This window comes from Oncorhynchus clarkii, chromosome 13 (assembly GCF_045791955.1).
Source record: "Oncorhynchus clarkii lewisi isolate Uvic-CL-2024 chromosome 13, UVic_Ocla_1.0, whole genome shotgun sequence".
Lineage (NCBI taxonomy): Eukaryota > Metazoa > Chordata > Actinopteri > Salmoniformes > Salmonidae > Oncorhynchus > Oncorhynchus clarkii.
Genome location: NC_092159.1, coordinates 19,414,634 through 19,440,086, shown reverse-complemented (window position 1 = coordinate 19,440,086; position 25,453 = coordinate 19,414,634). Strand labels below are relative to the sequence as shown.

The following is a 25,453-nucleotide window of genomic DNA, read 5'->3' as shown; positions in this document are numbered from 1 at the left end:
ATAATGTATCACAGTGAGTATCGCAGCAATGTATCACAGTCACACTAATTACGACCATCCAGACAATTCCTATTTTTCGATGCCACTGCTTTCCTCTTTGATGATGTGCTTAGTGACATGAAAAGCGATCCAGTCTGGTCCAAATGGTTGATGGGGAATTCTTCCTCTTACTCCTCCTCTTTCTGTTCTTCTTCATCTTCCTCCTCTCCATCTCCCTCCTCCTCTTCATCCTCTCCCTCCTTTTCATCTTCCTCCTCTCCCTCTCCCTCTTCATCTCCCTTGTCTCCCTCTCTTCTTCTTTTCCTCTTCCTCTCCCAACTCCTCATCCTACCATTCTCATCTCTCTCTTCCTTCTCTCCCTCCTCATCCTTCTCTAGGCCACAGGGGTGACACCGGAACGGCTCCTTGTCAGTGTCCTACCAGGGTTGCCCACGGCAGCAGAGTTTTTCCTCCTGCCAGACAAAGAGTTAACGGAGGGAAAGCCGGATAAGAACTCAGCTCATTTAGACCAGGTATGATTGATTAATAACAGGCATTTTGTGTGAGTTGAAACACAGACATAACATATTATAGGCCTTAGCCTTATTCAAAATATATGATATAGCGGCTTCTTCATGTCTGTAACAGGTTAAAAAAGCATTATATCTGTCAGTGTTACCTGTCAGTTAAATATTTCCAAAATGGTTATCTGACAACTACATTTCCATAAAAGTAAACCATAAAATTCAATTCATTAAGTTCCGATATTGATTCATGCCAGATGTTTGAGTGGGAGTAGGAGCATACTTTTTATGAGTTAATTTGACATATACTTACTCTGAATTATCACTGAATGACATTTGGAGCTATATTTCAGGGGGATATTACTCTGCTTGTTGGATGTTTGGGCTTGACAGCTAAGCACTTGTTTTCTTGCACCAACATGTTCGCCATCTGTTGATTTCCTTGTTATTCCATTTGGCATAATTTAGAAGGCTCCAATGAACTAAAACATGAGTAGGCTTAGAAATATTCATTTTTCTAACATTCCTCACTAATACATAGTTGCGTTGGTCTATACCGCTACATGGTCTGAAGACAGAATTGCAACATACTTATATGTTCAAGGCTGAGTTCATATTTTCTCCAGTAGATGTCAATATTGTCCACATGGGCTTACACACACACACACACACACACACACACACACACACACACACACACACACACACACACACACACACACTTCAGAATATCAACTAGCCTCATCAATAAGTGTGACAAGCTTTTAAAAGTCATCACTGCTGACAACTTTACTGTAGAATACCCAGAGTCATCTCTATGTGAGAGGGCGGGGGTTGCAGTCTTTCACAGGAATAAAGCCAGTCAAAGATAGTGTCTCTGCTGATACTGGCCACTGAATCAGCAATAGGTATCAAGGTGTACTGAATTAGCTCCTAGGCTCATATAATAGATAATGGATGATCATTAAAAAGATGTGAGTAGAATAGAACCAGGAAGAAATTAATTGTATCCCCCCCCCCTCAAATCTGCCTGATAGCTTGGCTATGGCTAGACCCTTCTCACTCAGGCCCCAGCAATGCATCTTTATTCAAGGTTTGCATCTTGAAAGTGTAATGTGCGGTTGTGCTTATTAGATTGTATAATAGATTTAGTGAGCCCGATACACAGTGAGAAAAAGTGATTATTCATAGCTTCTAGTCTAATTTTAAACTTGGTAAGAAATATACAAGCGGGAAGGAATGTGAAGGACTGGGAGAAACTACTCATATCACAATTCATTTGGTAAACGAGGCAGAAAAAATTGAATGAAGCCTAGCAAAGAAATAAGATGGATTCCGTAGGGAAACGGTAATTTGTTTGGCCAGGGTCGTTCTATGCATGACCTGCGTACAGATTCTCGGTTTTAGTCTTTGGCCTGAATGCAAAGTAAAAAAGGATACAACTTTGTTAAATGACATATCTGACATAATGTGTTGCAGTTTAGATTTATAATGGCACAAATCATCATTTGTGTGATTGACATCATATGGACGGTGTAGTTCAGGGGACTATGTCCGGGCTAAATTGGAAGCATCATGAAGTGGAACACTGTATTCCAGCTTTAGCCTCCAGATCAGGGTGATACGTCTGATATATGTCCAAACTGCACGTTCTCTGTGCAGAAGGTTACTTGTCGCTCTAAAAACCCGGTTTTTCATCAAATAGGCCCTACATTATGTATTAAAGTGGTGGGAACCGGCACGGATTCATCCATAGATATTTCACTTTAAATGGGTTTCTGGGTGGAGGGAGGGTGCAGTGAGCTGTGGGGGTGTGTAGTATCAGTGAGTCAGGGTGGGTATCAGTAAGTATGTGGTGGAAAGATCTACCTCAGTATGGTATGCATGAGAAGAAACTCATTCTGAAACTAACCAATAATATGACTCGAGTAGTTCTACTGGTTGTACTATTTAATGCTACTGCTAGATGTCTTCTATTCTGTCACTTGTACTGTACGGTGAAGTGTATTGAGATGATTTATGCAGTTTAGATACAGTTGGATTTGATTTAGTGTTGACCTATAGACTAGGGGTCAAGAGTGTTGGGACAGTAACCGAAAGGTTGCTGGTTTGAATCCCCGCTCCTACTAGGTGAAACATCTGTTAATCAGTGACATGAGCCGAACACAACCTTACCATGAAATGCTTACTTACAAGCAGTTAACCAACAATGAATGCAGTTCAAGAAAGAGTTAAGAAAATAGTTACCAAATAAACTAAAGTAAAATATAATAAAAAGTAACGCAATAAAATAATAATAATGAGGCTAACAACGATACAGTGGGTACCGGTACGAGTCAATGTGCGGGAGGACAGGTTAGTCTAAGGTCATTTGTACATGTACAGTAGGTAGAGTAACTATGCATACATAATAAACAGCGAGTAGCAGCAGTGTAAAAACAAATTGGAGGGGATGGGTGTCAATGTAAATAGTCCGGGTGGCCATTTGACTAATTGTTCAGCAGTCTTATGGCTTGGGGGTAGAAGCTGATAAGGAGCCTTTTGGACCTAGACTTGTTGCTCCGGTACCACTAGCCATCCAGTAGCAGAGAAAACAGTCTATGACTGGGTGACTGGAGTCTTTGACAATTTTTGGGGCTTTCCTCTGACACCGCCTATTATATAGGTCCTGGATGGCAGGAAGCTTGGTCCCAGTGATGTACTGGGCTGTACACACTACCCTCTGTAGCGCATTACAGTCAGATGCCTAGCAGTTGTCATACCAGGAGGTGATGCAACCATGCTCTCGATGGTGCAGCTGTAGACCTTCTTGAGGATCTGGGGACCCATGCCAAATCTTTTCAGTCTCCTGAGGGGGAAATGTTTTTGTCGTGCCCTCTTCACGACTGTCTAGGTGTGTTTGAACCATGATAGTTTGTTGGTGATGTGGACACCAAGGAACTTGAAACTCTCGACCCGCTCCACTACAGCCCGTCGATGTTAATGGGGGCCTGTTTGGCCTGCCTTTTCCTGTTGTCCACGATCAGCTCCTTTGTCTTGCTCACATTGAGGGAGAGGTTGATGTCTTGGCACCACACTGCCATGTTTCTGACCTCCCTATAGGCTGTCTCATCGTTTGTCGGTGCCAGGACAACAACGTGTGCCCTTGACCCTAATTGCTCCTGTAAGTCGCTCTGGATAAGACGCTAAATGTAAATGTACTCTCACAGATCTCTGATATAAAAAGTTCCAATACGTTGATTTAGAAATCTTAATACTCTAATTATATAAATCGATGCACACATACTTTTTTAAATTTATGTTTTTTGTCGTGTTTGTCTCTCCCTCTCTAGCTCACTGAAATCATACTTAGCGCCCTCAACCAAAACCTGGTCCAGTTCACCCTTCGGCCTGGGGTCCAGGTCACAGTATATGCTGCACATTTGTCAGCAGGTAAGTGTCTGCATCTCTTCGAATACAAATACCTACATTTTGTTTGTGTTTGTTAGGTGTATTGAGGATAACTGGGTCTTTTTAATGAGTATATAGATGGATAGAGATAGTTCTAGATAGAAATAGAGAGCTAGGGCCCGTATTCACAAAGTGTCTCAGAATTGGACTTCAGCTCTAGCATCAGTTTTGCCTTTTAGATCATAACAAATAAGATTATATGGAAAGGAAGGACCTGATCCTAGATCAGCAATCCTACACTAAGACTCTTTGTGAATACAGGCCCAGGAGGTTTATTTCCTGCCCAGCGACTAACTAACACCCCCCAACCCTGTTGTCTGATTGGCTCCCATCATGTAGCTACACAGAGACATTCAGAGAGTGAGCATCGTTACAAGTATGTGTGCCTCTTCCTTTTGGGGATGCTGCTACTGTCCTAGGGGCTTATAAGATAAAGAGTAAGAGAAGTCAATAAATACTTACCGTATCAAAAACGTAATCACAATACAATTTAATATATTTTTTTATTATTTTGTTATATTTTGTATTTTATTAATTAGTAGGTGTCTCTTTTCATGTTGACTTCTTAAACGCATGATTTACTTGTTCTCTATGGAAACTGTTTGGAATTTAATGTATACTGTACTGTGTGACTCTTGTCTCCCACCTCTACAGCGCCCCTAGTGGACATGAGTGAGAACCACAGCGGCTCGGCCATGCTGATGCTGCTGTCGGTTGTGGTTCTGGGTTTGGCGATATTTGTCGTCTACAAATTCAAAAGGTACAGTGCTCATGATATACTGTAGAGATGATCTCGATACCCCATATCTGGTTGTAAGTTGCTAGGACGTTGGGAGAATGTTACTAACCAAGTGGGAAAGTTCCTGAGTGTTGACGAAACATTTTGAGTTAGCTAGGACACTGAGGAGTGAGCTATGATCTCACTGTTCGACTAGGGTCTAATCCCACTTCTGACACCAATTGTGAGCTATGAGCTACTGTATAATTATGGTTATATATCAGAAAGAACATTGGGTAAAATTACTAACCAAATGGGAGTTACTGAGTGTCTAGACATTTGGCATTTAACAAAAATACTGTCTATCAAAAGTCTGTGAAAACTTTCAGTTTCAAGGGAGAAATGGCTTATATCTCAACTTTCTTAGAATCCTTTTGTCGAGGTGTTTTCTCTGTCCGCAAATGAAATGCCAGTCAGCCTTCAGGCATTATCAATATTTAGCCCTTTGAGCTTTGCTAGTTGACCTTTCTGAAATGTTAAATTATTTCCGTTCACCAAGGTACAGTTCTGTGTGAAAAGGGCAGTAGGGGTCAATGAGACAAGATCTATAGAGAGAAACAGAAGAGGGAGAGAAAGAGAACGCAACAACGTATAGATCTTAGAACATAAATGTGTTTATACAGTAGAATGTCTAATTGCCTTCGTTTTTAAATAATATTGTATTTTTAGGTATTCCCTTTCTTTTTTTGCATCAAATACAAACAAACACCTACGAACAGCAACTTACAGATACACACAAACAACGACTACAGTTGAAGTCGGAAATGTACAGTGCCTTGCGAAAGTATTCGGCCCCCTTGAACTTTGCGACCTTTTGCCACATTTCAGGCTTCAAACATAAAGATATAAAACTGTATTTTTTTGTGAAGAATCGACAACAAGTGGGACACAATCATGAAGTGGAACGACATTTATTGGATATTTCAAACTTTTTTAACAAATCAAAAACTGAAAAATTGGGCGTGCAAAATTATTCAGCCCCCTTAAGTTAATACTTTGTAGCGCTACCTTTTGCTGCGATTACAGCTGTAAGTCGCTTGGGGTATGTCTCTATCAGTTTTGCACATTGAGAGACTGAATTGTTTTTCCCATTCCTCCTTGCAAAACAGCTCGAGCTCAGTGAGGTTGGATGGAGAGAATTTGTGAACAGCAGTTTTCAGTTCTTTCCACAGATTCTCGATTGGATTCAGGTCTGGACTTTGACTTGGCAATTCTAACACCTGGATATGTTTATTTTTGAACCATTCCATTGTAGATTTTGCTTTATGTTTTGGATCATTGTCTTGTTGGAAGACAAATCTCCGTCCCAGTCTCAGGTCTTTTGCAGACTCCATCAGGTTTTCTTCCAGAATGGTCCTGTATTTGGCTCCATCCATCTTCCCATCAATTTTAACCATCTTCCCTGTCTCTGCTGAAGAAAAGCAGGCCCAAACCATGATGCTGCCACCACCATGTTTGACAGTGGGGATGGTGTGTTCAGCTGTGTTGCTTTTACGCCAAACATAACATTTTGCATTGTTGCCAAAAAGTTCAATTTTGGTTTCATCTGACCAGAGCACCTTCTTCCACATGTTTGGTGTGTCTCCCAGGTGGCTTGTGGCAAACTTTAAACGACACTTTTTATGGATATCTTTAAGAAATGGCTTTCTTCTTGCCACTCTTCCATAAAGGCCAGATTTGTGCAATATAGAGTCTCCCACCTCAGCTGTAGATCTCTGCAGTTCATCCAGAGTGATCATGGGCCTCTTGGCTGCATCTCTGATCAGTCTTCTCCTTGTATGAGCTGAAAGTTTAGAGGGACGGCCAGGTCTTGGTAGATTTGCAGTGGTCTGATACTCCTTCCATTTCAATATTATCGCTTGCACAGTGCTCCTTGGGATGTTTAAAGCTTGGGAAATCTTTTTGTATCCAAATCCGGCTTTAAACTTCTTCACAACAGTATCTCGGACCTGCCTGGTGTGTTCCTTGTTCTTCATGATGCTCTCTGCGCTTTTAACGGACCTCTGAGACTATCACAGTGCAGGTGCATTTATACGGAGACTTGATTACACACAGGTGGATTGTATTTATCATCATTAGTCATTTAGGTCAACATTGGATCATTCAGAGATCCTCACTGAACTTCTGGAGAGAGTTTGCTGCACTGAAAGTAAAGGGGCTGAATAATTTTGCACGCCCAATTTTTCAGTTTTTGAATTGTTAAAAAAGTTTGAAATATCCAATAAATGTCGTTCCACTTCATGATTGTGTCCCACTTGTTGTTGATTCTTCACAAAAAAATAAAGTTTTATATCTTTATGTTTGAAGCCTGAAATGTGGCAAAAGGTCGCAAAGTTCAAGGGGGCCGAATTCTTTCGCAAGGCACTGTACATACACCTCGGCCAAATACATTTAACCTTTCTGGCGCTGGCGTTCCGCTAGCAACCCACCTGGACAACATCCGGTGAAATTGCAGAGCGCCAAATTCAAAATACAGAAATAGTCATAATAAACATTCATAAGAAATACAAGTATTATACATCGGTTTAAAGATTAACGTCTTGTTAATCCAGCCGCTTTGTCAGATTTCAAAAAGGCTTTACGGCGAAAGCATACCATGCGATTATCTGAGGACAGCGCCCCACTTACAAAAGCATAAACATTTTACAACCAAGTAAAGGAATTACAAAAGTCATAAATAGCGTTAAAAATAATCACTTACCTTTGAAGATCTTCATATGGTTGCAGTCACAAGAGTCCCAGCTACACGATAAATGTTCATTTTGTTCGATAAAGTCCCTCTTTTTAAACCCAAACACTCTGTTTTGTTGGCGCGTTTTGTTCAGTAATCCACTGGCTCAAAGGCGGTCAAAACATGCAGAAGAATACATCCTAATAGTACCGGTAAAGTTTGTCAAAACATGTGAAACAATGTTTATAATTAATCCTCAGGTTATCAATTGTCTAAATAATCAATAATATTTCAACCGGACATTAGCGTATTCAATAGAAAGGAACAACAAAGAAGGGTGCGCACTCGGTCACGCGCGCAAACCAGCACTGCATGATTCTACAGTCCACTGACAGAAAGGTCGTATTCTTCTTAATTTTTCAGAAAACAACCCTGAAACAATGTCTAAAGACTGTTGACATCTAGTGGAAGCCATAGGAACTGCAATCTGGGTCCTAACACATTAGATACTCTATTGGCATTCAATTGAAAATACCCACATCAAAATAATCCCACTTCCTGGATGGCTCAGGTTTTCACCTGCCATATAAATTATGTTATACTCAGACCATATTGTAACAGTTTTAGAAACTTTAGAGTGTTTTCCATCCAAATCTACCAATTGCTGTTGACCCCATGCTGTTGACTATGGGCACGCTTCTCATAAGAAGTTTAAACTCAGTTTTTCACAATTCCTGACATATAATCCAAGTAACAATTCCCTGTTTTAGGTCAGTTAGGATCACCACTTTATTTTAAGAATGTGAAATGTCAGAATAATAGTAGAGATAATTATTTATTTCAGCTTTTATTTATTTCATCACATTCCCAGTGGGTCAGAAGTTTACGTACACTCAATTAGTATTTGGTAACATTGCCTTGAAATTGTTTAACTTGGGTCAAATGTTTTGGGTAGCCTTCCACAAGCTTCCCACAATAAGTTGGGTGAATTTTGGCCCATTCCTCCTGACAGAGCTGGTGTAACTGTGTCAGGTTTTTAGGCCTCCCTGCTCACACATGCTTTTTCAGTTCTGCCCACAAATGTTATATAAGATTGAGGTCAGGGCTTTGTGATGGCCACTCCAATACCTTGACTTTGTTGTCCTTAAGCCATTTGGCCACAACTTTGGAAGTATGATTGGGGTCATTGTCCAAGCTTTAACTTCCTGACTGATGTCTTGAGATGTTGCTTCAATATATACACATCATTTTCATTCCTAATGACGCCATCTATTTTGTGAAGTGCAGCAGTCCCTCCTGCAGCAAAGCACCCCCACAACATGATGCTGCCACCCCCGTGCTTCACTGTTGGGTTGGTGTTCTTCGGCCTGCTAGCCTCCCCCTTTTTCCTCCAAACATATCGACATTTCTCCAAAAAGTATGATCTTTGTCCCCATGTGCAGTTGCAAACCCTAGTCTGGCATTTTTATGGCGGTTTTGGAGCGGTGGCTTCTTCCTTGCTGAGCGGCCTTTCAGGTTATGTTGATCTAGAACTTGTTTTAATGTGGATATAGATACTTCTGTACCTGTTTCCTCCAGCATCCTCACAAGGTCCTTTGCTGTTGTTCTGGGATTGATTCACACTTTTCGCACCAAAGTACGTTCATCTCTAGGATTCAGAATGCGTCTCCTTCCTGAGCGGTATGATGGCTGCGTGGTCCCATGGTGTTTATACTTGCGTACTAATGTTTGTACAGATGAACGTGGTACCTTCAGGCGTTTAGAAATTGCTCCCAAGGATGAACCAGACTTGTGGAGGTCTACACTATTTTTTATGAGGTCTTGGCTGATTTCTTTTGATTTTCCCATGATGTCAAGTAAAGAGGCACTGAGTTTGAAGGTAGGCCTTGAAATACATCCACAGGTAGACCTCCAATTGACTCAAATGATGTCAATTAGCCTATCAGAAGCTTCTATAGCCATGACATCATTTTCTGTTTTTTTCCAAGCTGTTTAAAGGCACAGACAACTTAGTGTATGTAAACTTCTGACCCACTGGAATTGTGATACAGTGTATTATAAGGGAAATAATCTGTCTGTAAACAATTGTTGGAAAAATGACTTGTGTCATGCACAAAATAGATGTCCTAACAGACTTGCCGAAACTATAGTTTGTTAACAAGAAATGTGTGGAGTGGTTGAAAAATGAGTTTTAATGACTCCAACCTAAGTGTATGTAAACTTCCGACTTCAACTGTACATCTCCTCTGCCCAAACCCTCTGCCTTCCAAAGACATGCAGTATAATCCTATTTTACATACAAATATATACAAAATTATACATAAAGCCGGAAGACGTCGAAACAAAGCATTTAAGTCAACTCGGTATATCTCCTGGGTGCGTCTACACATTATTGCGTTGTAAAGGGGAGCATCAGAATTATTTGGTCCCCAATGCAGGCAATCCCTCCCATTTTATTAGTCTGGCAAATGTCTTTATCCCCCGTCTCATTGTAAATATTTCCTCAAGGAAGATCCCAGGCCTCAACGTCTATGCGCAGATGCAGAACGAAAAAGAACAAGAAATGATCCCGAGTCCAGTAAGTCCGACGGAAAGCACCCTGGTGTCCCCGAACACTCCGAGGGAGCTGGTGACTTCTCCGGAGCTTATGGACACAGAGTTGAACACACGGCCCATCGGTGAGTGACTACGCCACTTTTTATTTTTAATTTTTTTTAATCTTTATTTTTATTTCTTTTAATTTATGTATTGTTTTTTTATGAGTTACTAAGTCCAGTACTACAAATGTAATTGAACTTTTACTTCCATTTCTTGTCATATAATTACATTTTGTTCCATCTCTTTCACATACTATATATCGGTTGCCATGAAGATAATCTGTTGTCATTCACGTAAAAGAGACTTTCACTGAGGTTTTGATTAATAAATCGATAGCCCCATTCCACTCAAGGTTTCAGCTAGAGCCTTCATTGTGGAGAAATGTGACTTAACTCATACGGACTGGAATCTCTTCTGACATCTTTCCTCATGTCTCTGTCTCCCATCATTTTATCCTTTCAAGGATGCATCAAATCTCACGCACATGTCAAGTTCTCAACGGAAATCCCCACGTACATCAACATTTAAAAACTCTGGACAACTCCGAAAACAGCAACTCCATTCAGTGTCATGGACTTTTTGAATCATTTGAGCGGACACAATGGTTTTGAGCTTTATACCGGTGCATGTTGGACTTTACTGACTTTGCGGACACTTACTGTGCTCTGTGAAAATCAGAAGAAACTGTATACAGGTTTTTTTTTATTCATAATATATGTCTATCCAATAAAAAAATCATTTTTGATGAAATGTATTTATACAAAGTCAAGTACATAACTACAAATGGAAAGCCAGCATGATCTAAAGAAAAAAAGACACAAAAAAACAACACTCTTTTGGTTAGCTTACTGTAAGTGTCTTACATCCTTTTTCGCTACTGTGTGTCGCTACCAGAGGTGGTACACTATTTATTCAGTATATGATTGAATTTAAAATCACATTTATTTTGTAAATCATGAATGTCTGTGTGATATTTGTGTATTTTAATAACAAATTACAAACTGAAAAACGATATCAATTATTAATACAACAATTTTGTTTCCGTTCACTGTCTCATGGAAAGCTGAGTATGGCACAATACACTTTTGTACTGAAATGTTTTGTTTTTGCTTACAATGTAATAATTTAAAGACAGATACAGGGTTTGGTTGTCTCTTGATTTGGTGATGTTATTGAACTGTTAATCTCTACACTACGAGCTATATTTAACGAGAAACACTAGTTATATGACACTTTGTTTTTTTCCCAATGTAATAGCTTGCCTGAGAACCGTGGTGCTAGCCTGCTACCATGATAGGGACTTCAAGAGAAGCCAATGTAGATGCATTATGTTTTCAGCTCCCTCTGACACCATGCATTAGTTACACCTGATTTCATAGAAGAGAAATGGGCAGAAGACAGTTAATTGGGGGGGGGGGGGGGGGCGCATCAAAATCAGTCAATATCCTCTCAAAGTAACCTTTCCTTCCGAAGTTATCTGACATCCCAATTTGGAGGTTGAAAAAGTTAAAAGAAATACAGCTGCTTTAAGACGGAATATCAAGTGGAGCGTTCAGAGCGAGAAAAAAGAGTAGACTGCCTTTAAGGACAAGACACACCAGGGCATTGAAATAGGGAGAACAGAACAGAACTGAAAGTCTAGTCGGGAATTGAGTTAATGCAGCCAGTCAAGCTCAATGCTGGTTAAGGTTGGTGACACATTTAGGCTAATGGCCCCTAGTCTCTGCCCCTTTTCAAGAACCAAAGGAAGTAGAGCGCAGACAGTAGAGGATGTTAGGGTACATGGATGGTTAACTTGTTTTGAGAAGCAGGGTTAGACGTAGTCGAACCCCGAAGTGTTTCACATTGTGGAATCTGACAGACGTGATTGTTTGATTGATGGTTATGGAATTTCGGAAAGCCCTTCTTATTGTCCTTGTCGTTCCATAAAGACAATGATGGAGGGAAAATTATGATATTTCTGGAATCTTCATATAACCATTATTCTACTGTAGCTGGACAGTGATGCTAAAATATTCCAAGTGACTTGAACTATGTAGCATACATATTGTATGCACACACACGATCACCCACCAACACACAACCTAGAATGTACAGTACCAGTCAAATGTTTGGACACACCTACTCATTCAAGGGTTTTTCTTTATTTTTACTATGTTCTACATTGTATAATAATAGTGAAGACATCAAAATTATGAAATAACACATATGGAATCATTTAGTAACCAAAAAAGTGTTAAACAAATCAAAATATATTTTAAATTTGAGATTCTTCAAAGTAGCCACCCTTTGCCTTGATGACAGTTTTGCACTCCCTTGGCATTCTCAAAACCAGCTTCACATGGAATGCTTTTCAAAAAGTCTTGAAGGAGTTTCCACAAATGCTGAGCACTTTATGGCTGCTTTTCTTTCTCTAATGTCCATTGCTCGTGTCTCTTGGACCAAGCAAGTCTCTTCTTCTTATTGGTGTTCTTTAGTAGTGGTATATTTGCAGCAATTGGACCATGAAGGCCTGATTCACACAGTCTCCTCTCAACAGTTGATGTTGAGATGTGTCTGCTTCTTGAACTCTGTGAAGCATTTATTTGGGCTGCAATTTCTGAGGCTGGTAACTCTAACAAACTTATCGTCTGCAGCAGAAGTAACTTTGGGTCTTCCTTTTCTGTGGTGGTCCTCATGAGAGCCAGTTTCATAAGAACACTTGATGGGTTTTGCAACTGCACTTGAAGAAACTTTAAAAGTTCCGCATTGACTGACCTTCATGTCTTAAAGTAATGATGGACTGTTGTTTCTCTTTGCTTATTTGAGTTGTTCTTGACATAATATGGACTTGGTCTTTTACCAAATATGCTATGTTCTGTGTACCAGCCCTAACTTGTCTCAACACAACTGATTGGCTCAAATTCAGGAAAGAAGGAAAGGAAAGAAATTCCACAAATGAACATTTAACAAGGCGCACCTGTTAATTTAAATGCATTCCAGGTGACTACCTCATGAAGCTGGTTGAGAGAATGCCAAGAATGTGCAAAGCTGTCAAGGCAAAGGGTGGCTACTTTGAAGAATCTCATGTAAAATATATTTTGATTTGTTTAACACTTTGTTGGTTACTACATAATTCCACATGTGTTATTTCATAGTTTTGATGTCTTCATTATTATTCTACAATGTATAAAACAGTATAAATAAAGAAAAACCCTTGAATGAATAGGTTTGTCCAAACTTTTGACTGGTACTGTAATCGAGAAAGAAAAGGACAATGTTCATGTCTTTGACCTTAGAAATAAGAGGTATTTTCAGATAGATATGGACTGGATACACCAATGTATTGTATGAATTCAGATGTAATATACTAACTCATTGTTACATTGCTATCTTCCAATAGTGTTTCATAGCAAAACTTCTTAGATATTTCATTATGGAAAAGTGCCCATCCTCCGGTTTAAACATGTATATTTGAGGCTGCATGCTAGTACTTTTTTAAATAACAAACCTAATTTCATCTTCTGTTTATTTTGTTTGATTTTTTTCTTACAAATTGACGAGACAGGCTATTTCCTCTCAGAAAGACTACTATAAAGTTGCAATTATTTTATGTATATCAGAAATGTTGACATTGTAACAAATGACTGGTTGAACTACAGGATATATAACTCCATCAGAGCAGCAGGAAACTATTGCAATATGACCCTATATTTACTTCTGTTTATCGTCACATTAAAAGATTTGAGAGACTTTTCTGAGTGAATGGTCGCTTTAACATAAGTCTTCGAATTACAAGCTTTGCGTGCTCCATCTAAATATTTTGACCTATAGAACAATGGCGGGGCTCTCAGAGCAACCCCTTAGGCAATATTCAGCTGAGAACGATTCCACCGGCCCACACTGGCTCAAGTTAAGCACCTTCTGCCTTTGAATCCTTCAGGTTCACAAATGGAGGCGGACAGGTGGATCTTCCTTGAAGCTCTGCTGGCAAGTGATAGGGAAACTGGCCCGGGATGTTCAGACATATTGTGATGTCACAGGACAGGAACCCAAGGTGTGGGCTGAGCTGTATACAAACGACAGACTAGCTAGAGCAAGAGACGGGCATGTCCAGTTTTCAACAGCCTGAATGTCTTGTTTCTAAAGCAGTTCTAATATGGACACCGTAAAACCTTGTTTAACATCTGAAACAAGGTCTGATTCTACCAGTTAAACCAGCAGTATGGTGTCCATTTTAGGACCGTATCCAGGTGTGTGAAGGCATTAAATGGAAACCAGCAGACACTCACGCTTCACGAGGACTTGATTTTGTTCATCCCTAAGCTATAATTTCGCTCTCTTCCCCCATAGATTTAGTGAGATTATTTTTGTAGACAGAGTTTTATTACTGTAAAGCTTTTATATAAAAATACAAAAGTTTAGGTGTACAATGTTTATTGTTTTGACCTTAAATGTGCTGTGCGTAATTGTTTTATGCATTTACAATCATATTTATTAAATGGAAAGAAAGTTGATGTTAACAGTGTTTTCATTTTTTTTTTTTACAATATTTGTAAAAAAAAAATACTATGTATTTGCGGAAGTTATATTCAACCTATAAAGAAAATGGAATCAAACAGGTGTTGGTATTTTCTTATCCAGGCATACATGATAAATACATTGACAAATGTTGCATTTACCTATACATGAATACTTGGTAAATACAATGACAAATGTCTTTTCTCATATGCGTACTTCGAGAGATAAACACATTGACATACAGTAGGTGTAGTAGATTTTGACTTAGTATCTCATAAGTGGTTCCAGTAATGGTATACTTGATAATATGTCAACTTTAAGTAATAGCACAAACCTTACCATGCATAAAGCACTCAATATAGCCTATTCTTTTATCAACAACAATGACTTCACTGTAAAATCCTCATCATGCTTCCTGTCCTGTGAGGGTATCCGAGGCAACATAACACAAGAGTGGTGATGATGGTGAAAATTCTGACGGTAATACAGAACCCTGTGTCCCTAGCAAAGGGTTAATGAGAAAGAGAGAGAGAGAGAGAGAGAGAGAGAGAGAGATGGAGAAAGAGAGGGAGCGATGGAGACAGTGACAGAAAGAGAGAGGGAGAGAAACAAGAAAAGGGAGAGCGAAAGAGGCAGAAAGGAGATGATCGAGCGATAGAAGAGGCAGATGGAGAAGAGACGGGGATAGGGAGAGAGATAGAGATATGGAGGGAGGGAGAGAGAGCGGAATGGAGAAATAAGGAGAGAGACAGAACAATGGAAAGAGAAACGGAGACGAGAAAAGTAACGTCCAGGGCCATTAGTGATGCATGGTGATGCCTCATCAGATTGACTTGAGGGACTCTTTAATCGTTCAAAGTCAGACCAGGGCCAGTGCCCTGGGAGACGGAGGGGAGATTAACCAAAGATCAATGCCAACAGGGGGCCAAGCCCAGTGCTCCCTAATGCTGCTCCTGACATCTCAAGGAAACGGACTGCAGTGCCCCAGACACCCAGCAGCCAGAGCACACAACACAGCACAGTGTAGCCCTGCTGCCTATATAGGGCTGGTATTATTAAACTGAAGAAGAGACACACAGACAGACACAGAGAGAGTAAGGCGTTTCACACTGTTGAAGTAAGATATGCAATGATGACATTCAACTTGCAATGCCAATATTAGCCAAATTTGCCAGAGAGAGAGAGAGAAAGAGAGAGAGAGAATGGCATCAAACACTTTTAAGTTAATCATGTGATTGCATTTCTAGCGTTTGATCATTGATGATCAGTAATACACCGGTTTTAGCAATGACTTTTTTTTGCTCCTTTGCACCCCAGTATCTCACATTCATATTTTGCACATCTATCACTCCAGTGTTTAATTGCTAAATTGTAATTATTTCACCACTATGGCTTATTTTTGCCTACCTACCTCATTTGCACACACTGTATATAGACTTTTCTATTGTGTTATTGACTGTACGTTTGTTTATCCCATGTGTTACTCTGTGTTGTTTGTGTCACACTGCTTTGCTTTATCTTGGCCAGGTCGCAGTTGTAAATGAGAACTTGTTCTCAACTGGCCTACCTGGTTAAATATAGGTGAAATATATATATTTTTCAATTATAGAGTTAGCACCACCCCTGATAATGTCAACATCAATAGTCAATAGATGTCACGTTGAGTTAAAGCCCAGACTTAAAGTCAGCGAGTCTAGCTTTGAAGAAAAGAAGACGTAATTGCTTGAAGAGAGAGGAGGTTTAGAGGGGAGGACAGGAGGAGGACAGCAGACTGTGTGTGTGTGTGTGTTTCTGGTGGGACAGCGCCCTGGGTAGTTAAAGCCCCTTCTTAGCCTTTACATCAATCAAAGACAAGGAACTGCATAGTTATAACACAGTCCAGGAGCACACCCCCATTTTCATCGACGGGGCTGCAGTGGAGCAGGTTGAGAGCTTCAAGTTCCTTGGTGTCCACATCACCAACAAACTAACATGGTCCAAGCACACCAAGACAGTCGTGAAGAAACCTATTCCCCCTCAGGAGACTGTAATTATTTGGCATGGGTTCTCTGATCCTCAAAAGGTTCTACAGCTGCACCATCGAGAGCATCCTGACTGTTTGCATCACTGCCTGGTATGGAAACTGCTAGGCCTCCGACCGCAAGGCAGTACAGAGGGTAGTGCGAACGGCCCAGTACATCACTGGGGCCAAGCTTCCTGCCATCCAAGACCTCTCTACCAGGCGGTGTCAGAGGAAGGCCCTAAAGATGGTCAAAGACTCCAGCCACCCTAGTCTTAGACTGTTTTCTCTGCTACCACTTGGCAAGCGGTCCTAGAGGCTTCTAAACAGCTTCTACCCCTAAGTCATAAGACTCCTGAACACCTAATCAGATGGCTACCCAGACTATTTGCATTGTCCCCCCCCCCCCCGCCTCCCCTCTTTCACACCGCTGCTACTCTCTGTTGTTATCATCTATGCATAGTCACTTTAATAACTCTACAAATACACATATTACCTCAACTAACCGGTGCCCCTGCACATTGACTCTGTACCGGTACCCCCCTGTATATAGTCTCGCTATTGTTATTTTACTGGTGGCTCTTTAACTACTTGTCACTTTTATTTCTTATTCTTATCCTTATTTTTTTCAACTGCATTGTTGGTTAGGGGCTCCTAAGTAAGCATTTCACTGTATTTGGCGCATTTGACTAATACCATTTGATTTGATTTCATTTTCCTCTGAAGGCAACTCAAGAAGTAGCCCTTTCCTGCAGTCAAATGACCTAGTAGTCCCATGGATGGAATGTTATACATGTTTTTCAGAATTTCATAAAACCCCGCCAAAAATCGGGTGTTTCTATGTCAAACAGTTTTGTTATATTTTAGTCTTCAGTGATGTATATAAAGTGTAGTATTGGGATGCAAACTATTTTGATTTTATTTTACCAGGTAAGTAGACCGAGAACATACTCTCATTAACAGCAATGACCTGGGGAATAGTTACAGGGGATGAATGAGCCAACTGGAAGCTGGGAATGATTAGGTGGCCATGATGGTCAGATTGGGAATTTAGCCTGGACAAAGTGCTATGTGATCTTTAGTGACCATAGAGAGTCAGGACATCTGTTTAAAGTCCCATCCAAAAGACAACACCCCCAACAGACTCTACAGGATGGTAACATCAGAAAGTTGAACAATGAGACAATATTTCTGTAATGGAAGGGTCCGTTGGTGCTTAAAGAATATGATGTCAGATCAGTCATTGTTTTGGTAGATTGTTACTGATGATAGGACGTCGTAATTGAAAGTCTACTTTGAAAGATACAATTCTAGTTATCAGATTTACATCAAAATGTCGCAAACATTTTTGATTAAACATGAAACTATTTGTGAGAAGATAAAATGTGATTTTAGCTTCTAAATGAGAGAATTGTTCAATAAGAAAAACTTATGCTCAATCAGTAACCCCACTCACGGGAGCACAGACTTTGGTTAGAAGGATGAAACACGCCCCTTCTCCTCACCAGTACTAAAGCCCTTGTAACAATCATTAACAGTTAGTTCCAGAAATGTAAGGACCGTTGTCCGAATGTTAAAAAGGGTGAATTTCATCGTGCAAGTGACGATCACCACGCTGGGATGGTGAATTTCGACTAGACCAGCCAGAATACAGCACAAGCTGAAAAGAAAAAAGAAGTGATACATCCTAGATGTCGAGTTATCAGCTGCAGCTGTAAACATATGTGGCCTAGGAAATGACAGACAATCTCCTGAGAATGACAGGGTACGTCAACGTATCCGCTCTACAAAGCCACGACCAGAAAGATTCTTCAAAGGACAATGGCGATCTCTGCTGGTCAAACCAGTCTTCCATCTTCGACCCATCTTTCGATGCACAGCTCAGAGTAAATATATATCTTGCATTTTTCTTTTCCGAATGGGCGGTTAATAGAATGCATAAGATTCTGTATTTACAGAAGCATAGCTTCTCAAGGTCCGATAAAGACCCAATACCCTTGTCCCTCAGTCGTCCTGCTCTTTCTTTCAAACCCAACCCCCTTCCTAAAGTGTAACCAGCCATCTTATATCGGGTTTGTCCACTAGGGACTTCATGACATGATTAGTAATCGATGTATGATCTATCCTGTGTATATATGTAATTATGTGTGATTAGTAAATAAATAATTAAGCCAATTTGTGTATCGCTGATTCAATTTGTTAGCCAGGGTTCGTGCAGATAACCAGGTACTTAAGATAATCAGAATGAGACTGAATAAGGTGATGATTAATAATTGACTACTATTGATATAAAAGATCTTCAAATTAGTTTATTCAGAAGACAGCAACTCCATGAACACTCTTCCATGGTGCCCCAGGTTATTAATGAGTACATTTTTGCATGGTTTAATTCATTCACGTAATTAATTTGATATTTTCACCTGTCATCTCATTTAATCAGTCAGAGACACGACCCTACAAAGGGCAATGTCCCCAGTCACTGCCCTGGGATATTTTATTTAACCAGAGGAAAGAGTGCCTCCTACTGGCCCTCCAATACCACTTCGAGCAGCATCTGGTCTCCCATTGAGGGACCAAGCAGGACCAACCCTGCTTAACTTCAGAGGCAAGCCAGCAGGAGGGTGCAGAGTGGCATGCTTCTGACATGGTACAGATGCCTTCTTTGTTTTAAGCCCATGTGAGGCGTATACTTTTGTTTCAAAGTAGATTTGTTTAAGACTACCAAGAAACACTCTGTGTGACCCTGATTTAGCCTACTGCAGTACATTAATTCCTTTACAGACAACAACCTGTATTCCTGGTAGTGGTCGTTCCACATCAGTAGACCTCTCAGAAGGACTATTCATCCTGGATCAACATTTACACCCAAATATAAAAGATTTCTGCACATTTTCCCAGTAAATGACCAAGGTGATGTTGTTCCTTTTAGCGTGATATCATATATTTATGGACAATAATTCTGATAAAAAGCAATAGTAGGACATGTCTTCACTTTGAGCCGACACCTCAAAATCTAGCAAACACACACCACCCAGGAACTGTAGAAGTACATCACACAGTGAACCATGGAGGTTAGAAACGGGACCTCTAATACAGGGACACCAGCATGCAGTGTAGCAGTAACAAACCAGCCGTCCTCTCTCTATTAACTCTCTACTAACACATGATGGAACCCTGTGTCGTGTACTTCAGAGAGGGAGCTGGCTGTCCCTCGAGGAAGGAAGGAAGTAGGGAGGGCTACATATATGGATATATATATTTACCAAAAAAAATATGGGGGATTGGAAATGATGCAGACAATTACATTGGAAGCAACATTCTTTCCGCAATATTAAGCTGATCCACCCTCCAAAAAAAAAAAAAAAAAAAAAAGGAAGTAGAGGACACTGGTGAGGTCCTCTCCTCTGCGATTTGCATGCTCTAATATTAATTGCCATTGGAAATGCTTTATTTCAGTAAAGGGGGTTCCCTGAGGGGACAGGTCTACAGAGAGGCTTCAGAGCAGAGAGTTAGAGGGAGAAATGCCTTTGCTGGTAACCTTCTAAAGCAGCAGAGTGGAGAGGGACTGGTAAGAAGTGTGCAGACAGTAGCATGCACACATACATACACACAAACACATGCATTGCAAACAAACACACACATACATATGAACACGCAATGGCAATTGTCTTGGTAGAAACATTCACAGAAAGACAACACACACACAAAGACACCAACACACACAAATAATTCATTTTATAGTTCTACTGATTACTCCTTTAATTCATTCTAGGGGTGTTCTGTGTATGCAATATTTTGAATGAAGACCAGGTTTCTACAATAGGCCTTTTGTTTTGACTACAGAGGGTGTGTTAATCTATTGAGTTTACAATTAATGTGATTTGACAATGATGTCCCTACAGGAGGCTAAACAAGGCTTTGACAATACAACAGACACACACACGCGCATGCACGCACAGTAGCCCAGCTGTATGTAAACAGGCACACACGCATGCATACATGCACAGCCTCCCACAGCCTCCCACACACACACACACACACACACACACACACACACACACACACACACACACACACACACACACACACACACACACACACACACACACACACACACACACACACACACACACACTCGTCATCGCCTTCTCAAGATCATTAACATACAGTACCCGGGAGTTTAATGGTCTTACACGTTAATGTTCTCTCCTTGGAAGGGGAGCTTACAGCCAGGTATTTAAAACTGAGTTCAATGAGGTTGAACTCTTTAGTTATTGGGCCATGGTGCTGAATACTGAATACACACACACACACACACACACACACACACACACACACACACACACACACACACACACACACACACACACACACACACACACACACACACACACACACACACACACACACACCCACACACACACACAACACAGACACAGACACACACACAACACACACACACAGACACAGACACACAACACACACCCACACTCACACTCACTTTCTTGCATAATGATTGATTGGTGAACTCGTAATACCTTCAGACACTTTTATGATAAGTGCAACGGTAAAAAGAAAAGACAGACAACATTCAGAGAAATAAAGGTTGTAGTCATTATGAAGCAGTTTATGCAGTTTGCTTTTGGTATTGAAACGTTACTAGCAACTCAAACAAATATGAAGCCTAGATGCAGTGAGACTGACAGGTTTTCATTAGAAGCCACTTGGGCGCCTCATATTCCTCGCTTATCTCTGTTTCTATGATAGCTCTGTTTAAAACTCAGTTGCGTTGTGTTATGAATGCTGTAGAGTAGAAGTCAAATCTAGTCAAATCTAGTTTTGTTTCGTATTTTAGTAATTTTACCAATTTAGTAATTGGTAATGAATAGATAATAAAGGCTGTATTCTGAATAGAAAAAGATGATCCAGCTGATCATCAACACAATTCTTTCCAAAAAAGTGTATTTTTAACTTCCTGTTCATCTTTTCTGTGATTCAATTGAAAGGAAATCTAAGAGATTAAAATGGATTCATAATTAATTGAGGCAAAATGACATTTTCATAAAACCAGAATGAAACTAGCTGGTGCACAGACAGTCAGTCATATTATCTGATAATATCAATGAGAGCCATATCTCTTGATGATTGCCAATTAAATGCATGACATTTGTCCTTTCCTTTGGCACTTGTGAGTGCAGAAACCAGGAGCTATCGTAAGCTTTTAGTCAAACTAAACGTTTTCATCATTCATGGGACTAAAATGCAATTTCTGTGAACTACACCAGCCTATGGAATTCTTTCATTAGACAGATGGAAATTTAGCAGAGCGTAAATTATCAGAAGTGCTCAACATGGCACACCATGTTGGCAAAACATTTGTCTAATTTAAGGTTTCTTAAACTATGGGTCGTGACCCAAACTGTGCCCATGGGCATGTGAGAGGTGGGCTTCTTAATTTGGGTCGTTGGATGACAATGTGGGTCCCGGGAGAACAGTCCATTTCTCTTTTGGGTCACGAGCTAAAAACGTTTAAGAACCCCTGGTAATGGGTACAGTATTTAGCTTGGAACTCAATACCCTTTTGTAGAACATCATAGAGAGTTTATTGTGTGTATTTGTTGAGCAACAGTCATTGGAGTACCATTATTCATCCAATACCCTGACGATATGAACATGGTTGTGTTTCAGTTTGTGGTGTAGGGCCTGTAGTTTTTCCTGTTCATATCCCCGTCACATGATCAGGAAAATCTCCTGGCTCAAGTTATGAGGGGTTTTAAAGTTAACAGTCGCAGCAGTACGCTTTTCCCTCAACAGGGGGAGGTGTGGCTCTGTCAGATTAAAGTACCTTACACTGTGAGTCGATCTGCAACATACTGAGAGAACAGACCACCCTAAAGGCTCTCAGCTCCTGAAATGACAGACAATGAACAAGAGCAGTCAGGTAGACAGGATATATGGCCTACCGCGTATCTGTAGCCTACTGGATTTAATAGGACTTGACATACTACAGGTTTCCACTAACAGAACCAGACTGTGGAAGTTCACTTCCATACAAAGGCTATGCTGGACATGTATGTATCCAAGTATGCATGATTGCCATGTTACAGGCATAGTAGAATGACACGCCACTATAGTAAAGAGTACGGTATGGTTTAACAAAACAGTGGCAGTTGACCTCCATAGAAAGGTTAGGTCTATTCATTGAGCATGTATTTATACTTCTTATGGGACAAGTTCTTTATAGATCACTGTACTTACTGTATGTTCCTTCCAGGCACACATCTGTGGTACAATATGGTACAATATCAGTAGCTTATTGTTCTATGAAGTTTGATCCAGATCAACAAAACAACATCAAAACAGAACCAGAGAGAAAAAAAATATATTTTCCCACTAGAAGAGGAATAGCAAAGCTTTCATGTCTGCAGCGCAGGATACGGGTCGACGCCCACTGTGTGTACCGCACACAGTAAGATAACACTGAGAGCGACGTCACTGATGGGCACAGCGACACTGAGATCCCATGCCTGGGTTCAGAGACATCTTGAATTAGCAGCAATTACAGATTCTCCTGCTTTCTACGTATGCTTCTTCTAACGGGGATACATATACCCATGCAAGGATGGAGGGATGAGTAGAGAAGAAGGGAAGAGAGCAGGATAGAGGGGGTGTACGTAAGGGGAGTAGGGAGGAAGAGGGAGGTGGAGATGTGGGAAAAGAGGAGAAGAGATGAGGATAGAGGGAATGAGGGAATGGAGGGAGGGAGATTTGTGAGAAGAGGAGCTTTTAGGTCATGTTGTAATTATCGTTTTATTCCCCGTCAGAGAAAAATCTAGAAGGAGGCTGTCTGACAGGAATATCACTGACTGGGAGGTGAATGACGATCTTCTTCTCAAAACCTCATGTCTCTGTCATAAAGGCTTTGGAAGAATGGGAATTCAATTTAGACTTTATACACAGAATAGGACCAGCACCCACCTGTGGTTATATCCAGGCGCGGTATGTGCCATACGGTATTGGCACATAGCTGAGTAAAAGACTGCCTCTTTCATACAGGCTATTGAACTAAGGCGCCATGGACGTTGGAGAGAAATGAAATAGATACATCTGTTGTTATAGCCAGGTGTGCTGTGTGTGATAAGATATTGGCACATAGATATAGGACAAGGCGAATGTCTATATCTGTATTCTAATACACTAAGGATTTTAAGCTGAGGGATTTTCTCCTCCCACAATGTTGGGACGCTTTTCTTCCTTTCTGGGTCAAAAGAAGTGTGTCGTCCTCCCACATGGTATTGTCTACTTTGAGTATACCAAACATTAAGAAAATGTTCCTAATATTGTGTCTGGGTCCCACTTTAAACGAAGTACAACTTATAAAGGTTTTATATAGCATACAAAAGGCTTCATAAGCGCTACATGAATGCTTCACAAATCATCTATAATCGTGTGTCATACTTTATAAATGGTGTGTTAAGAATGACATAACCATTCCCACTAAATAGTGAAATGCCAAATGTGACATAACGCACTACGTATGTTCATACACCATTTATACAGTATGACATAGGCTTATAGATGATTTGTGAAGTATTTATGTAGTGCTTATGTAGCCTTTATATATACTCTGTATTAAGCCTTTATTAGCTGTACTTTGTTAAAAGTAGGACCTTTTGTCTATTTCCCCAGTCGTTGTGTTTGGAATTGCATGGTTACTATTGCATCATGTCAATGACATTATGACGTCATTTTGCTACCAAGGCAAAGCCTATAAAAGCACAGGTACAGCTACTCAGTGGGTATAACAGTAATCATGCCCAGACGTAAACGATCAACTACTCGCCTAGTCCGCAGGAGGCATAGAGCCACGCGGAACCGCGAGGCATAGGAGGAGAGTTGGCCGGAGGAGACGTTAGGTAAGAGTACTGACCATCAGCTCCCTCTTAGGTAGGCCTAAGTGTCCTTTGGGCTGCAAAGCTCACTGGGAAAAAGTATTCGAAACAACTTGGCTATATTTAGCCTTCAAATATAGATTTGATATACAGTTGTATACATGTAGGCTTGGATTATTTTAGATTTCAATAGTCTAACTTCTAGGACCCCCTGCACTCCACACTCACTCATTGCTATGTATGACTTTCAATGACTTAACAAGTCAATAGGCTAACATTGTTTTATGTCCACAGCTCAGTTTGAAATGCAGTGCTTCATTGTCCTCAAAGACAAACTGCATTAAACAGAATGAAATACTTTTCTTACCGTCAGTAAGGTATCCCATCAGCTGCACTGCTGCACTTATAACCTATGGGCCCTTGCGTAAAATCTTCAACTAGGCCTACCTAACAGATGAGTGATGCCATGCTGTCCTGTTTTCCCCAACTCTTAAAATGGTAAATACACAATTTTGTTCCGCATGAGACCACTGCCCAAAATGTTGTGTGTGTCTTCAGTCAAGTTTTCAAGATATTGGACTTTCAAGAAGCAAAATATCACCTGCCACGTCATGATTTTTACATTATTATGATAATGCGGCCAGTGACACTTTGCTTCTTGAAAGTCCAATATCTTGAAAATGTACAGTGACTTCAGAAAGTAGTTAATACCCCTTGACTTATTCCACATTATGCTGTGTTACAGGCTGAATTCAAAATGTATTAAATAGTTTTAAAAAATGCCACCCCTCTACAGACAATACCCCATATTGACAAAGTGAAAACATGTTTTTAGAAATATCTCATTTACATAAGTGTTCACACCCCTGAGTCAATACTTTGTAGAAGCCCCTTTGGCAGCAATTACAGCTGTGTGTCTTTGTCACGCCCTGAACTTAGTATTCTTTGTTTTCTTTATTTTTTTGGTTAGGTCAGGGTGTGACATGGGTGATTATATGTTTTTGTCCTGTCTAGGGTTTTTGTATGTTTATGGGGTTGTTACCAGTCTATGGGTTTTGTATG

The 25,453-nt window shown here is 40.4% G+C and overlaps 1 protein-coding gene across 1 annotated transcript in view; it reads left to right on the top strand.

Moving 5' to 3' along the window:
* LOC139423813 (VPS10 domain-containing receptor SorCS1-like) overlaps positions 1-11,371 on the top strand; it is a 159,862-nt gene extending 148,491 nt beyond the window's left edge. Inside the window, exons 23-27 of the mRNA XM_071175448.1 lie at positions 378-512; positions 3,836-3,935; positions 4,608-4,713; positions 9,911-10,080; positions 10,464-11,371. Coding sequence (XP_071031549.1) covers positions 378-512; positions 3,836-3,935; positions 4,608-4,713; positions 9,911-10,080; positions 10,464-10,528 — 576 coding nt within the window. The 3' untranslated portion in view covers positions 10,529-11,371. The remainder of the gene's footprint in view (positions 1-377; positions 513-3,835; positions 3,936-4,607; positions 4,714-9,910; positions 10,081-10,463) is intronic.
* Positions 11,372-25,453: the final 14,082 nt, after the last annotated feature.